Source organism: Stenella coeruleoalba (assembly GCF_951394435.1).
Source record: "Stenella coeruleoalba genome assembly, chromosome: 14".
NCBI classification, from domain to species: Eukaryota; Metazoa; Chordata; class Mammalia; order Artiodactyla; family Delphinidae; genus Stenella; species Stenella coeruleoalba.
In genome coordinates, this window is record NC_137160.1 from 19,851,305 (window position 1) to 19,869,299 (window position 17,995).

At 36.8% G+C, this 17,995-nt stretch overlaps 1 protein-coding gene across 1 annotated transcript in view; it reads right to left on the reverse strand.

Moving 5' to 3' along the window:
- Positions 1-17,995, reverse strand: part of LOC307197095 (uncharacterized protein) — a 135,124-nt gene that overhangs the window by 46,442 nt on the left and 70,687 nt on the right. The window contains exon 2 of the mRNA XM_079942692.1: positions 12,042-12,185. Coding sequence (XP_079798818.1) covers positions 12,042-12,119 — 78 coding nt within the window. The 5' untranslated portion in view covers positions 12,120-12,185. The remainder of the gene's footprint in view (positions 1-12,041; positions 12,186-17,995) is intronic.

Below are 17,995 nucleotides of genomic sequence, written 5' to 3' on the forward strand. Positions count from 1 at the left end.
GCTGGAAGGCAGGATGGAAAGGCAGAGTAAAGTCTTCGGCAGTATCATAGTGATTAGGAGATAAAATCCTGCTATCAGAAAGGGACTTAAACACAAGACTGGTTTCCCCCTAAGGACATTTGCCATACTTTGAGGCTGCCTGGCATAGGATGTTAAAGAGCTGACCTTGAAATCTCTGAAGGTCAATCTCTGAAGAATATACGTACAAACATTATAAACAAAATAATAGTAAATTAAATCCAAAAATATATCAAAATGGTAAAAACTCATAACCAAGAGAGGTCTACCCAGCTACCTAAACTAACTTAGAATGAAAGTTAGTTTAACATTCAAAACAGCTAATATAATTCACCACATTAACAGAAATAAAGGAGAAAAACACATGTGAATATATCAAAAAAATGCAGAAAGACTTCTGGCAAAATTCAACAACCATCTGTGATAAAATTTCTGAGCAAACTAGTAATAGAAGAGATTTTCCATAATCTGATAAAGGATAGCTCCATAAAACCTAAGCTAACATCATAATTAATGGCGAAATATTTCATGTTTCCCCCTGAATTTGGGAACAACACAAAATGTTCACTTTCACCACTTCCATTCAACATTACATTGGAGGTTGTAGCCAGTGCATTGTTAGAAAAACAAAAATAAAGTTATAAAATATGAAAAAACAAAGACATGATTGGGTTTATAGAAAATCCAAAAGAGGGTCCAAGATGGCAGAGAAGAAGGACGTGCTCTCACTCCCTCTTGAGAGAACACCAGAATCACAACTAACTGCTGAACAATCATCGACAGGAAGACACTGGAACTCACCAAAAAAGATACCCCACATCCAAAGACAAAGGAGAAGCAACAGTGAGATGGTAGGAGGGGTGCAATCATAATAAAATCAAATCCCATACTGCTGGGTGGGTGACTCACAAACTAGAGAACACTTATACCACAGAAGTCCACCCACTGGATTAAAGTTTTGAGCCCCACGTCAGGCTTCCAAACATGGGGGTCTGGTAACGGGAGTAGGAATTCCTAGAGAATCAGACTTTGAAGGCTAGTGGAATTTGATTGCAGGACTTTGACAGGACAGGGGGAAACAGACTCCACTCCTGGAGGGCACACACAAAGTAGTGTGCGCATCGGGACCCAGGGGAAGGAGCAGTGACCCCAGGGGAGACTGAACCAGACCTACCTGCTAGTGTTGGAGGATGTTCTGCAGAGGCAGTGGTGGCTCTGTCTCACCGTGAGGACAAGAACACTGGCAGCAGAGCAGAAGTTCTGGGAAGTATTCCTTGCTGTAAGCCCTCCCAGACTCCGCCATTAGCAACACCAAAGAGCCCAGGTAGGCTCCCATGTTGGGTTGCCTCAGGCCAAACCACCAACAGGGAGGGGACACAGCCCCAGCCAACAGCAGTCAAGTGGATTAAAGTTTTACCGAACTCTGCCCACCAGAGCAACAGTCAGCTCTACCCACCACCAGTCCCTCCCATCACAAAACTTGCACAAGCCTCTTAGATAAACTCATCCCCCAGAGGGCAGACAACAGAAGCAAGAAGAACTACAATCCTGCAGCCTGTGGAACAAAAAACACGTTCACAGAAAAATAGAAAAGATGAAAAGGCAGAGGGTTATGTACCAGATGAAGGAACAAGATAAAACCCCCGAAAAACAACTAAACGATGTGGAGATAGGCAACCTTCCAGAAAAAGAATTCAGAATAATGACAGTGGAGATGATCCAGGACCTCGGGAAAAGAATGGAGGCAAAGATCGAGAAGATGCAAGAAATGTTTAACAAAGATCTAGAAGAATTAAACAACAAACAAACAGAGTTGAACAATACAATAACTGAAATGAAAAATACACTAGAAGGAATCAATAGCAGAATAACTGAGGCAGAAGAACGGAAAAGTCACCTGGAAGACAGAATGGTGGAATTCACTGCTGTGGAACAGAATAAAGAAAAAAAAAAAGAAAAGAAATGAAGACAACCTAAGAGACCTCTGGGACAACATTAAATGCAACAACGTTCACACTATAGGGTCCCAGAAGGAGAAGAGAGAAAGGACCCAAGAAAATATTTGAAGAGATTATAGTCAAAAACTTCCCTAACATGGGAAAGGAAATGGCCACCCAAGTCCAGGAAGCACAGAGAGTCCCATACAGCATAAACCAAAGGAGAAACACACTGAGACACATAGTAATCAAATTGGAAAAAATTAAAGACAAAGAAAAATTATTGAAAGCAGCAAGGGAAAAATGACAAATAATACACAAGGAAACTCTGATAAGGTTAACAGCTGATTTCTCAGCAAAACACTACAAGCCAGAAGGGAGTGGCATCATACACTTAAAGTGATGAAAGGGAAGAAACTACAACCAAGATTACTCTACCAAGCAAAGATCTCATTCAGATTCAATGGAGAAATCAAAAGCTTTACAGACAAGCAAAAGCTAAGAGAATTCAGCATCACCAAACCAGATCTACAACAAATGCGAAAGGAACTACTCTAAGTGGGAAATAAAAGAGAAGAAAAGGACCTACAAAAACAAACCCAAAACCATTAAGAAAATGGTCACAGGAAAATACATATGGATAATTACCTTAAACGTGAAGGGATTAAATGCTCCAACCAAAAGACACAGGCTTGCTGAATGGATGCAAAAACAAGACCCATATATATGCTGTCTACAAGAGACCCAATTCAGACCTAGGAACACATACAGACCGAAAGTGAGGGAATGGAAAAAGATATTCCCTGCAAATGGAAATCAAAAGAAACCTGGAGTAGCAATACTCATATCAGATAAACTAGACTTTAAAATAAAGAATGTTACTAGAGACAAGGAAGGACACTACATAATGATCAAGGGATCAATCCAAGAAGAAGATATAATTATAAATATATATGCACCCAATATAGGAGCACCTCAATACATAAGGCAACTGCCAACAGCTATAAAAGAGGAAATTGACAGTAACACAATAATAGTGGGGGATTTAACACCTCACTTACACCAATGGACAGATCATACAAACAGAAAATTAATAAGGAAACACAAGCTTCAAATGACACAATACACCAGATAGATTTAATTGATATTCATAGGACATTCCATCCAAAAACAGCAGATTACACTTTCTTCTCAAGTGCACATGGAATATTCTCCAGCATAGATCATATCTTGGATCACAAATCAAGACTCAGGAAACTTAAGAAAATTGAAATCATATCAAGCATCTTTTCTGACCACAACGCTATGAGATTAGAAATCAATTACAGGAAAAAAAAAACGTAAAAAACACAAACATATGGAGGCTAAACAAAACATTACTAAATAACCAAGAGATCACTGAAAAAATCAAAGAGAAAATCAAAAAATACCTAGTAACAAATGACAATGAAAACACAATGATCCAAAACCTATGGGATGCAGCAAAAGCAGTTCTAAGAGGGAAGTTTATAGCAATACAAGCCTATCTCAAGAAACATCTCAAATAAACAATCTAACCTTACACCTAAAGGAACTAGAGAAAGAAGAATAAGCAAAACCCAGAGTTAGCAGAAGGAAAGAACTCATAAAGATCAGAGCAGAAATAAATGAAATAGAAACAAAGAAAACAATAGCAAAGATCAAGAAAACTAAAAGATGGTTCTTTGAGAAGATAAACAAAATTGAGAAACCATTAGCCAGACTCATCAAGAAAAAGAGGGAGAGGACTCAAATAAATAAAATTAGAAATGAAAAAGGAGATGTTACAACAGACACCACAGAAATACAAAGCATCCTAAGAGACTACTACAAGAAACTCTATGCCAATAAAATGGACAACCTGGAAAAAATAGACAAATTCTTACAAAGGTATAACCTACCAAGACTGAACCAGGAAGAAACAGAAAATATGAACAGACCAATCACAAGTAATGAAATTGAAACTGTGATTAAAATCTTCCAACAAACAAAAGACCAGGAACAGATGGCTTCACAGGTGAATTCTATCAAATATTTAGAGAAGAGCTAACACCCATCCTTCTCAAACTCTTCCAAAAAATTGCAGAGGGGGGAATACTCTCAAACTCATTCTATGAGGCCACTATCACCCTGATAACAAAACCAGACAAAGATACTACATAAAAAGAAAATTATAGACCAGTATCACTGATGAATATAGATGCAAAAGTCCTCAACAAAGTACTAGCAAACAGAATCCAACAACACATTAAAAGGATCATACACAATGATCAAGTGAGATTTATCCCAGGGATGCAAGGATTCTTCAATGTACACAAATCAATCAATGTGATAACACCATATTAACACATTGAAGAAGAAAAACCATATGATCATCTCAATAGATGCAGAAAAAGCTTTTGACAAAGTTAAACACCCATTTATGACAAAAAGTCTCCAGAAAGTGGGCACAGAGGAAACCTACCTCAACATAATAAAGGCCATATATGACAAACCCACAGCAAACATCATTCTCAATGGTGAAAAATTGAAAGCATTTCCTCTAAGATCAGGAACAATAAAAGGAAGTCCACTCTCACGACTATTATTCAACATAGTTTTGGAAGTCCTAGCCATGGCAATCAGAGAAAAAGGAATAAAAGGAATAGAAATTGGAAAAGAAGAAGTAAAACTGTCACTGTTTGCAGATGACATGATACTATACATAGAGAATCCTAAAGATGCTACCAGAAAACTATTAGAGCTAATCAATGAATTTGGTAGAGTTGCAGGATACAAAATTAATGCACAGAAATCTCTTGCATTCCTATACACTAATGATGAAAAATATGAAAGAGAAATTAAGGAAATACTCCCATTTACCACTGCAACAAAAAGAATAAAATACCTAGGAATAAACCTACCTAGGGAGACAAAAGCTCTGTATGCAGAAAACTGTAAGACACTGATGAAAGAAATTAAAGATTATACCAACAGATGCAGAGATATACCATGTTCTTGTATTGGAAGAATCAACGTTGTGGAAATGACTATACTACACAAAGCAATCTACAGATTCAATGCAATCCCCATCAAATTACCAATGGCAGTTTATACGGAACTAGAACAAAAAATTTTAAATTTGTATGGAGATAAAAAAGACCCCAAATAGCTAGAGCAGTCTTGAGGGAAAAAAACGGACCTGGAGGAATCAGACTCCTTCACTTCAGACTATACTACAAAGCTACAGTAATCAAGACAATATGGTACTGGCACAAAAACAGAAACATAGATCAATGGAAAAAGATAGAAAGCCGGAGATAAATGCACGCACCTATGGTCAACTAATCTATGACAAAGGAGGCAAGGACATATAATGGAGAAAAGACGGTCTCTTCAATAAGTGGTGCTGGGAAAACTGGACAGCTACATGTAAAAGAATAAAATTAGAACACTCCCTAACACCATACACAAAAATAAACTCAAACTGGATTAGAGACCTAACTGTAAGACTGGACACTATAAAACTCTTGGAGGAAAACATAGGAAGAACACTCTTTGACATAAATCACAACAAGATCTTTTTTGAGCCACCTCCTAGAGTAATGGAAATAAAAACAAAAATAAACAAATGGGACCTAATGAAACTTAAAAGCTTTTGCACAGCAAAGGAAAGCATAAACAAGACGAAAAGAAAACCCTCAAAATGGGAGAAAATATTTGCAAATGAATCAATGGAGAAAGGATTAATCTCCAAAATATATAAAGAGCTCATGCAGGTCAATATTAAAGAAACAAACAACCCAATCCAAAATGGGCAGAAGACTTAAATAGACATTTTCCAAAGAAGACATACAGATGGCCAGGAAGCACATGAAAAGCTGCTCAACATCACTAATTATTAGAGAAATGCAAATCAAAACTACAGTGAGGTATCACCTCACACCAGTCAGAATGGGCATCATCAGAAAATCTACAAACAACGAATGCTGGAGAGGGTGTGGAGAAAAGGGAACCCTCTTGCACTGTTGGTGGGAATGTAAACTGATACAGCCACTATGGAGAACAGTATGGAAGTTCCTTAAAAAACTAAAAATAGATTTACCATATGACCCACCAATCCCACTACTGGGCATATACCCAGAGAAAACCATAATTCAGTAAGACACATGCATCCCATTTTTCATTGCAGCACTATTTACAATAGCCAGGTCATGGAAGCAACCTAAATGCCCATCGACAGAGGAATGGATAAAGAAGATGTGGTACATATATACAATGGAATATTACTCAGCCATAAAAAGGAATGAAATTGGGTCATTAGTAGAGACGTGGATGCATCTAGAGACTGTCATACAGAGTGAAGTAAGTCAGAAAGAGAAAAACAAATATTGTATATTAAATCATATATGTGGAACCTAGAAAAATGGTACAGATGAACCGGTTTTCAGGGCAGAAATTGAGACACAGATGTAGAGAACAAACGTATGGACACCAAGGGGGGAAAGCGGTGGCGTGGTGGGGGCGGTGTGATGAATTGGGAGATTGGAATTGACATGTATACACTAATATGTATTAAATGGATAACTAATAAGAACCTGCTGTATAGAAAAATAAATTAATATTCAAAAATTCAAAAAAAATCCAAAAGAATCTATAGACAGAACGTTAGAATAAGTGAATTAACGAGATCACTGAATACAGATAAATATAAAAAAATTTAAAAAGTTGGAGCTATCAGTATGAATTCATGTTTAGCTTAATATAAATGCAGATGATTGCATATAGAAATATTTATAGATGCATGTGTATACACTGGTTAATATACACACATATTTCCTTGCTTTGTCAGCTGAGAGGACCTAGAAGCAACAACACACTAGCAGGAACAAGTACCCAGACATTGGTTTCTGATACCATTCTCTAGCGAAAGGAACCAAGGATCCTTGGAGAAATGGCTGATTATAGGGCTGGGTGTGGAAATATACAAGATGAGCCTGGAGCATCTTGTAGCACCAGAGATTAAGGAAATCCTCCATGCTTCACCAAAAAAAAATAATAATAATAACAATGATAGAGGTATGTCAGTATGTCAAAGTGACACAGGAACCAGCTGAAAGAGCTCTCGATAGCCAAATCTATAACAATTGGAGCAAAAAACTTAAAGTGGTATTGGATTATAACCCAAAGTATAAAATAAACATCTGGGAGTCAATACTGATATAAATGATTGAACAAATAAGTGAATGAGGAGGAAGAGGTAAATCTCCTATGCAGAAGAATCCCAAATGATTGACATAGATACTACACTCTCATGGAACATAACTCCCCACTCTTTAAGAGTGGGCTAAGCACAGCAACTTGCAAAGAATATAGTTTGGAAAGGGACGAGTGGAGAACAACTTTAAGAACCTTGTTAAGTATTACCTCATCCAGGTGATCAAAGTCAACATCAACAACAATAAATCATGTTAATAATAGGTACTGTTGGGCTTCCCTGGTGGCGCAGTGGTTGAGAGTCCGCCTGCCGATGCAGCGGACGCGGGTTCGTGCCCCGGTCCGGGAAGATCCCACATGCCGCGGAGCGGCTGGGCCTGTGAGCCGTGGCCGCTGAGCCTGCGCGTCGGGAGCCTGTGCTCCGCAACGGGAGAGGCCACAGCAGTGAGAGGCCCGTGTACCGCAATAAATAAATAAATAAATAATAATAGGTACTGTTGATCTGATGTGATGAGAATGGCACTTTGCTTCCATGGTCTTCCCTAAAAGGAAAAGAAACAAACAAAACAAAACAAAAAAATACAGAGCCCCAGGCTAATGATAAAAAAAAATCAGACAAATTCCTATTGAGGGAAATTCTACCAAATATCTGACTAGTATTTGTCAAAACTATCAAGGTCATCAAAACCAAGGAAAGTCTGAGAAACTGTCACAGCCAATAGAAGCCTAAGGAGTCATGATGGCTAAACCTAATTTGGTAGCTGTGATGGGATCCTGGAACAGAAAAGGGGCAGTAAGTAAAAACTAAAAAGTCTGAATAAAGTATGGACTTTTTAAAACAATAATATATCAACCTTGGTTCATTAATTGTAACAAAGGTACCATATTAATGTAAGATGTTAATATATGGGAAACTGTTGAGGTAAATAGATGAAGGAGATTAAGAGGTACAAAATTCCAGTTGCAAAATAAATGAGTCACAGGAATGAAATGTGCAGTCATTAACTATATAATATCTTTGTATGGTAACATCATAACTACAGTTACCGTGGTGATCATTTTGAAACGTATAGCAACATCAAATCACTATGTTGTATAACAGAAAGTAATATAGTGCTGTAGGTCAATTAAATTTCAAAAACAAACAAACAAACTCATAGAAAAAGAGATCAGATTTGTGGTTATCAGAGGTGGGGTCCATGGAGGCAAGGGGTAATTGGATGAAGGCAATCAAAAGGAAGAAACTTCCAGTTATAAGATAAAAGAGTACTAGGGATGTAATGTGCAACATGATACATATAATTAACATTGCTGCATGTTATATATGAAAGTTAAGAAAGTAAATCCTGAGATCTTATCACAAAAAATTCTATTTAATTTTGTATCTATATGAGATTACGAATGTTCACTAAACTTATTGTGATAATCATTTAATAATGTATGTAAGTAAAATCATGCCATACAACTACACACAAAATTTATGCCATACAACTTAAATTTATACAGTGCTGTATGTCAATTATATCCCAATAAAGCTGGAAGAAAAAATAGAGGAAATTAGGTTCTAGGTATATGGGAATTCTCTGTACTATGTTTGCAGTTTTCTATAAGACTACAACTATTTTTAAAAATAAAGGTTTTCAAAGCAATAACAAAGTTACATTTTTCAGGTTCTACTGCCCAGGATTTCTAAGTCTAATAAGACCAGTAGCCATCTGTCCACAACCTACTAACTGAAATTCCTCATACCAGAATGGGTCTTGTAGCCTTAACATTATTAATGCCATCCTCATTTTTCAACAGAACTAGGCAGTCCATGAAAGACCTATGGAAGACAAGTCATTTAGTAATCTCTCAACACGCATTTCCTAGTTTCTATTTGATTTTTCTACTCTTACAGATCTTATGCTCCATTGGTGAAGCACAACAGGCTTGTTTGAATTCGATAAAATATGTGCAGATAAATATGATAAGGATTAGAAGCTGGAAAATGTTTGGGTACAAACATATTCACCATAGTCTTTATGGGGTGGGTAGCACAAAGGAGGAAGGGAAGGGTGTTGGGAAGATATAAACAAAAGATTTCACAAACTTGCAACAAGTAGTTATCTAATACATAGAATAATGAATGTAGACAATATTCTTGTACTATAGTTATGTAATGTGATAAATATTGCTACAGCTAATCATATTACAATATATAATAACATCAAAGTAGCACATTGTACACCTTAAATTTACAATGTTATGTGTCAAATATATCCAATAAAAAACTAAAAAACAAAGACTTCAACTATATCTGTAATGGTTTATTTCTTAAACTTGGTGTTTGGTACATACATGCCTATTACGTTATTCTTGAAGTCTTTTAAATACATGTTGAATTTTTTAAAGTAAATGAATTAAAAGGATGGGTTCAAATATGAAAGGTTTTGGTGGTTAGGTTTTTCTTGAAGTCAGTCTAAGACATTTCCTCAACAGCACCATCTATAACATTTTATAAACTTACTATGTTAAAATATATTAGCTCTATTTATTTGAATAAATGTTATTTTCTAACAATAGAAGATTATTTCTTCAACTAAAAAAAAAAAAAAGGAGAGACAGAGAAATAACTCCAGATACAGTTTTAAGAAAAAGATAGAGAGCAATCTGTGTTATATTCTTACGGGAGTGTAAATTGTTATGTATAAATTTGTTATAGCTCAAAAACATTATAGAATTATCTAATTTTTACTCATAGGACAGCAAGAGCATTATTTAAATGTACTCTCTCAACTACATTGATTAAATAACCAATCCTAAATGGTTATTAAAAATGCTATTGACATTGCTGGCTCAATCTCGAATTTCTATTAAAACAATCAAGCTACATATGTGTGCAGACGGTGGCCACTGAGCAACTATAACTAAGAATAAAAGAGAGTATAAATATGATTAAATATAGTCAAGAAGGAATACACTCAGGCAAAAAAAAATTAGTCAAGTTCTGTTTTTCTAAAGGTGTAATATCACGCCAAAGAAGTAAAGAGAATAGCTATGCAGTGATACCAAATAAAAGAAGATATAATACACACACGCACTTTAAGAATTTCCATCTGTTTTTAAATAGGTAGCTTTGAGAAAATCACACATTTATATTTTATAAAAGCTTTGTGTTTCTTTGTATTATTACTATCGTTATTCTTCAGCTATCCAGTTCGTTTATGGCTGATGAACTTGAATATTTTTCTGAACTTTCGTAATTAAATAAAAATTCACTGGCAAGACCAACTTACCAGAATTAAAAATATTTAAGGGAAGAAAGATGGTGAGTGATTGCACTGAGAGCACAGTAGTCTCTAAAGTTAAAATTTTGAGAAGTTGGGGGGCTATGAATTATAGTTAATTAGCTCTTGGTAGAAGCCAATAATCTCCATTACATACACCCAATATGCACTAGCTATGTTCATAGAATAAAATTTTAAATTCTATGCTCATAACTTAAGAGATTACCATTTCATGTTTCCTAAGAGGGGAAAACAAACTCCTAAATTTCTCTTTTTTACGTAGACTTCAACTGCTACTATAATCCACTGGTGAAAATGGCCATCAATTAAAAAGAAATTTCTGTACGATTATATCCAAATATCCAGATGTAAAGTGAGATAGTCAGTGATGAAGATACATGCCCTTTATTTGAAAACTCTCATTATTATCTAGGGAAATCTTCAAGATGAATAATTCCTTAGTAAAGGGACCTTTTTATCTGAGTATCTTGACACTGTGAAGACCTAATGACATAGCTGCAAGGCTAGAAGAACCATAAAGAACATCTTTAGGGGAAAGGAGTGCTGATCTAGAATCAAGAGAACAATTTCTCTGCCTTGTACCTTCCTTGTTAGTGCAGGGGACAAAAATATTTTTCCTCACAGAATGTAACTGTCCATTCAAACTTATACTGATTTCATTCAACACATTTCCACGTTTCCAGTATCAAGGGCTCTAGTCAGAGACAAAGTTACATAAAAGGCAATCCCAAAACACACAGTACTAAATTATTTCTTCTAAAAACATAAGCAATAGTCAAATAATATTGTATATAATTGAACTCTAATATTCCCTTGAATACAATTCTTTACTAAAAAAGGAACTCGTATGTAGTTAAGCAGAGGCTAATCTAAAAGACTTGCTAGATAATTTGCTTCCTAGGTCTAGAATTCACTTACAAGATGATGTTCTGACGTTCAAAAACGTATGAAATCTTTGAGTTCTGACAAATCTACACATTACACTAAAATCCAGGCAATTAACACAAAAATCTATATATCACATTTTAAAAACATAAATTGTTAATGCAATCAACCACAGATTTGTCATCTTATACTCTAATTATGGTAACTAGAGAATTATTTGAACAGCTTATTAAATTGTTACTCCCCAAATTGCTAATATCTTAGATTACTGAGTATTAAAATAAATTTATTAATAATGCATATATTGATATACAGAAAAAAATACAAGTTTTCTAATTAACAAGTAGTCATAGAATAGCTAAAAATTGTCTTTCATGTAGAATTCTGATTAAAAATTGCTTTTTGGGGGCCTCCCTGGTGGCGCAGTGGTTGAGAGTCTGCCTGCCGATGCAGGGGATGCAGGTTCGTGCCCCGGTCTGGGAGGATCCCACATGCCGCGGAGCAGCTGGGCGCCATGGCCGCTGAGCCTGCGCGCCCAGAGCCTGTGCTCCGCAACGGGAGAGGCCACAGCAGTGAGAGGCCCGCGTACCACACACACACACAAAAATTGCTTTTTGGGAAGAACCATGTTGTAATAAAAAAAAAAATCAGAGTTGTATTATTATTGAAAACAAGACTCTGAACTATCAGAACATACCACGGTGGTGCCACCAATATTCATCGGCTGGTTTCCAGACTGTTCCATCACTACGTATTTCCCACATTTTCTGTCCATTCTTGAAGCACAAGCTTAACTCCAGAAATGTTCTTCAGCCTGTTCATTGCTCTTTATACCTGCAAACTTGAGAGATAATTGAGTTGATTAATATCCACTATGAGACATCACTGCTAGTGTGGATTAGACTAAATAATAATTATTCTTTATGTGGGATCCACCTTAGAGGAAGAAGTGGGTGTTAAGAAATTACATGAGGATATAAGAAAACCAATCCCACCTCTGTGATGACACCCTCAATACTATGCCACCAGGCAGCTTCCTGGTAGAATGAAACTGCAATTATACAATTCTTCCTTCTCTCTCCTATCACATCATTTCACAGAACTCTTCCTTCTGACTTCAGGAACAGCTCAAGATAGAATTCTGAAATACGTGAATGTTGCTGTTGCTTCTTTTCCAAATAGACAGGAACATCTTTCCGCTCTTACTGGCAACAACCTTTAGGCACACATGACCCTCTGCTCATCAAGTCTTGACCTTCTTGGGTTCCTCCTCACCTTTAAAACTTTTCCAATCTACTATTTTTCTCTGCTTCTAGAAAATGTTAATCTAACTGGATTTATACTTCTGGAAAAAAATAATACAACTTGGCTTACATGTCTCCAAGCCCCAGACTGATACAGACGGTTAATCTGATAAACAAATCTCTGTGAATATATTCACCAAGATCCCCTTCTCTTCGTTTTTTGTGAGATCTATTTGGCATAGTTACCCAGAAGATTACTTCTGATTTTGCTTACAGTTTAGTAACAAGACACTTGGGCAGGTGGGGCTTTTCTAACTTCTGAAAATTATACTCAAAAGCAAAGGACTTTTTTCTTATCTGTAGATATATCTTTGGAGGGATCTAAAAGAAAATTGACAAGAGTTAAGAAATCATTTTTTTTAAGGAATCATTTTTAACCTCAAATAAAAAGTTATCAATCAGCTCCCAACACACGTACCCAAGGAATCCCAAATAAAACTGGTATAGAAAATTATTTATGAAGAATGGTGCTTAAATAACCTAAAAGTTTTTAAATATCTCTTCAATTTGTAATTAGTCCCTAGTTAGTTTATTACAAATGAAGCAACAAAGACAAAATACTTACACTTTTTGTTGAAAATGTCTCATGTAGCACTTTTTAACTGGCCAGATATCTATCAGGTTTCAAAGATAAGAATTACCTGATAATAGAGCTGCAAGAGGGCTGGGAGTTAACTCTTGGAGTTAACTCAGCCTTGTCATTTTAAGATTGAGGGAATTTGTGTCCAAAGAGGGGAAGCGATAAAATCAGCTGGGTGGTAGAACCCAGTTTCCTTTCAGTCTAATACCATCTCTATAATTAGCTTATTAACAGTGACTTTGTAGAAAGATGGACAGCCTAGTAGGAAGTCAAGCAAATGTCTTTTGAAAACAAAGTGAAACAAAGATATCAAAGACCTGGATTTGGAAAAGATCCTAGATATGATGCCTGAAGCCATCTGAGACTTACTGAACTTTCAGGGGCAAAGTCTGGGAGCCTGACTTTTTGGCCAAATGTCAAGTAATCTTTATTCAAACATGTTTGAGAAATAGTTTGCTAACCAATGATCCCAAGCATGCACATGCAGTGTCTTCATATCTTTAGGGAATAAAATTGTGTGTGTAAAGAAACTACAATTTTCTCAAATTAAAAAAATGGTAAGTTTTTAATTGCTTATTCCTTCAATAAGCACTACTGAGTCTCTGTTATACCCAAGCATTGTGCAAGAGGCTGAGTGCTCAATGGTGAATGAAAGAGTCAAGATTCCTGCTCTCTTGGAGTAAAACGTATACTGAATTATGTCTTAAAATATTTTTTGATCATTTCTAAAGTTCTCTTATAGATGCATTCTTTAGCTAAAAGTTTCCATTGGAATCCATGGAAGCAAAGTAAAATGGCCTTTAGATCTAGAGAATAAAAAAGGTGTGAAAAAATTAGGGAAGGGATTTATTCTAGGAAAGAGTAAAAGACAACGCTTTACCCCTCCATAGTGAAACTAAGGCAGTGAAACTATGGCTTCTGTGACAATATAAGTAGAGGGATCATGTAGTTTATCACTCCAAACCAAAATACTTCTGAGAGCAAAAGGAAGCAGTATTAATAATTTAATTTTACAGAGACAACACTATCCCATGTAAACCAGGACATGTGGTCACTTAGCAATAAAGAACCCATGTGAGTTAGGAGATTCACTAGTACTAACCATGACCACTGGATAAGTCAATGCATTTAAAAATTGATTCAATATCTCTAGTGAACAAATATTCGATTAGAATACATAGTTTACTTGGGCTTTAAAAAAATCTAGTATGGTGTTGCAGTACTAACACACACACATTTATATTCTGCCCTGGAGTTCCAGAACCCCTGAGAAGGTAAAATTCCAGAGTGTGTATCATTAAGTCACTGACAAAATATCATCAAAGTCCCACCCTCATTGTCATTAGTTGATGAACTGTTTCAAGAGCCAAAGTAAATCGCTATGCACTTAAATCTTCAGCATAAATTTAGAACTTTATTTTCCCAAAGAATACTTTTTGTGCTTTTTTCACATCACAAACCAACAGCTAGAGAGCGGCACACCTGGATTACTACAACAGGCAAAGAAATACAGGCAACTCTCATTGGTATGCTGAATATCTCCTAGAAAAGCTCTTTGATATCTGCATAATGTTGAGTCAAAAAAATGTGGAAGTCTGTATTAATTGAGAGTGGTTGATGGTCTTTTAACAACTGGTAATTTTTTTTTGGCCAAAGAATTCAGAGCCTGTTACACTGTCATCTGTTATAAAATGAACCACACTGTAGTCTTAAAGATTACAACAAAATTAATTTATTGATCAAGTCACCCACTTCAAATACTTCCATGACTGAAATTTCACCGTGATCTGATATTAATCGAAACACCGATTTCTTGGATGGCTCTGAACCAAGATGGCGGACTAGAAGGACGTGCTCTCACTCTCTCTTGTGAGAACACCAGAATCACAACTAGTTGCTGGGCAATCATCGACAGGAAGACACTGTAACTCACCAAAAAAGATACCCAAAATCAAAAGACAAAGGAGAAGCCACAGTGAGACGGCAGGAGGGGCACAAGCACAGTAGAATCAAATCCCATAACTGCTGGGTGGGTGACTCACAGACTGGAGGACACACACTGCAGTGAAGGCTCTGAGCCCCACATCAGGCTTCCCAACATGGGGGTCCGGCAACAGGAGGAGGAATTCCTAGAGAATCAGACTTCGAAGGCTTGAGGGATTTGATTGCAGGACTTTGACAGGACTGGTGGAAACAGAGACTCCACTCTTAGAGGGCACACATAAAGTAGTGTGCACATCGGGACCCAGGGGAATGAGCAGTGACCCCAGGGGAGACTGAACCAGACCTACATGCTAGTGTTGGAGGGTCTCCTGCAGAGGCAGGAGGTGGTTGTGGCTTCCCAGACACTGGTAGCAGAAGTTCTGGGAAGCACTCCTTGGCGTGAGCCCTCCTAGAGTCCACCACTAGCCCCAACAAAGAGCCCGGGTAGTATCCAGTGCTGGGTTGACTCAGGCCAAACAACCAACAGGGAGGGAACCCAGCCCCACCCATCAACAGTCAAGTGGATTAAAGTGTTACTGAGCTCTGCCCACCAGAGCAACAGCCAGCTCTACCCACCACCAGTCCCTCCCATCAGGAAACTTGCACAACCCTCTTAGATAGCCTCATCCACCAGAGGGCAGACAGCAGAAGCAAGAAGAAGTACAATCCAGCAGCCTGTGGAACAAAAACCATATTCACAGAAAGATAGACAAGATGAAAAGGCAAGGGGCTATGTACCAGATGAAGGAACAAGATAAAACCCCCGAAAAACAACTAAATGAAGTGGAGATAGGCAACCTTCCAGAAAAAGAATTCAGAATAATGATAGTGAAGATGACCCAGGACCTTGGAAAAACAATGGAGGCAAAGATAGAGAAGATGAAACAAATGTTTAACAAAGATCTAGAAGAATTAAAGAACAAACAGAGATGAACAGTACAATAATTGAAATGAAAACTATCCTAGAAGGAATCAATAGCAGAATAACTGAGGCAGAAGAACGGATAAGTGACCTGGAAGACAGAATGGTGGAATTCACTGCTGTGGAACAGAATAAAGAAAAAAAAAAAAAGAAAAGAAATGAAGACAGCCTAAGAGACCTCTGGGATAACGTTAAAAGCAACAACATTCACGTTATAGGGGTCCAAGAAGGAGAAGAGAGAGAGAAAGGACAAGAGAAAATATTTGAAGAGATTATAATCGAAAACTTCCCTAACATGGGAAAGGAAATGGCCACCCACGTCCAGGAAGCACAGAGAGTCCCATACAGCATAAACCAAAGGAGAAACACACTGAGACGCATAGTAATCAAATTGGAAAAAATTAAAGACAAAGAAAAATTATTGAAAGCAGCAAGGGAAAAATGACAAATAATACACAAGGAAACTCTGATAAGGTTAACAGCTGATTTCTCAGCAAAACACTACAAGCCAGAAGGGAGTGGCATCATACACTTAAAGTGATGAAAGGGAAGAACCTACAACCAAGATTACTCTACCAAGCAAAGATCTCATTCAGATTCAATGGAGAAATCAAAAGCTTTACAGACAAGCAAAAGCTAAGAGAATTCAGCATCACCAAACCAGATCTACAACAAATGTGAAAGGAACTACTCTAAGTGGGAAATAAAAGAGAAGAAAAGGACCTACAAAAACAAACCCAAAACCATTAAGAAAATGGTCATAGGAAAATACATATCGATAATTACCTTAAATGTGAAGGGATTAAATGCTCCAACCAAAAGACACAGGCTTGCTGAATGGATGCAAAAACAAGACCCATATATATGCTGTCTACAAGAGACCCAATTCAGACCTAGGGACACATACAGACCGAAAGTGAGGGGATGGAAAAAAGATATTCCCTGCAAATGGAAATCAAAAGAAACCTGGAGTAGCAATACTCATATCAGATAAAATAGACTTTACAATAAAGAATGTTACAAGAGACAAGGAAGGACACTGCATAATGATCAAGGGATCAATCCAAGAAGAAGATATAACAATTATAAATATATATGCACCCAACATAGGAGCACCTCAATACATAAGGCAACTGCCAACAGTTATAAAAGAAGAAATCGACAGTAGCACAATATTAGTGGGGGATTTAACACCTCACTTACACCAATGGACAGATCATCCAAAATGAAAACAAATAAGGAAACACAAGCTTTAAGTGACACAATAGACCGGATAGATTTGATTGATATTTATATGACATTCCACCCCAAAACACCAGATTACACTTTCTTCTCAAGTGCGCATGGAACATTCTCCAGGATAGATCACATCTTGGGTCACAAATCAAGCCTCAGGAAATTAAAAAAAATTGGAATCATATCAAGCATCTTTTCTGACCACAAGCTAAGAGATTAGAAATGAATTACAGGGGGAAAAACGTAAAAAAAAACAAACACATGGAGGCTAAACAATACGTTACTAAATAACTAAGAGATCATGAAGAAATCAAAGAGGAAATCAAAAAATACCTAGAGACAAATGACAATGAAAGCACGACGTTCCAAAACCGATGGGATGCAGCAAAAGCAGTTCTAAGAGGGAAGTTTATAGCTATACAAGCCTACCTCAAGAAAGAAGAAAAATCTCAAATAAGCAATCTAACCTTACACCTAAAGGAACCAGAGAAAGAAGGACAAACAAAACCCCAGGTTAGCAGAAGGAAAGAAATCATAAAGATCACAGCAGAAAAAAATGGAAAGAAACAAAGAAAATAATAGCAAAGATCAATAAAACTAAAAGCCGGTTCTTTGACAAGATAAAC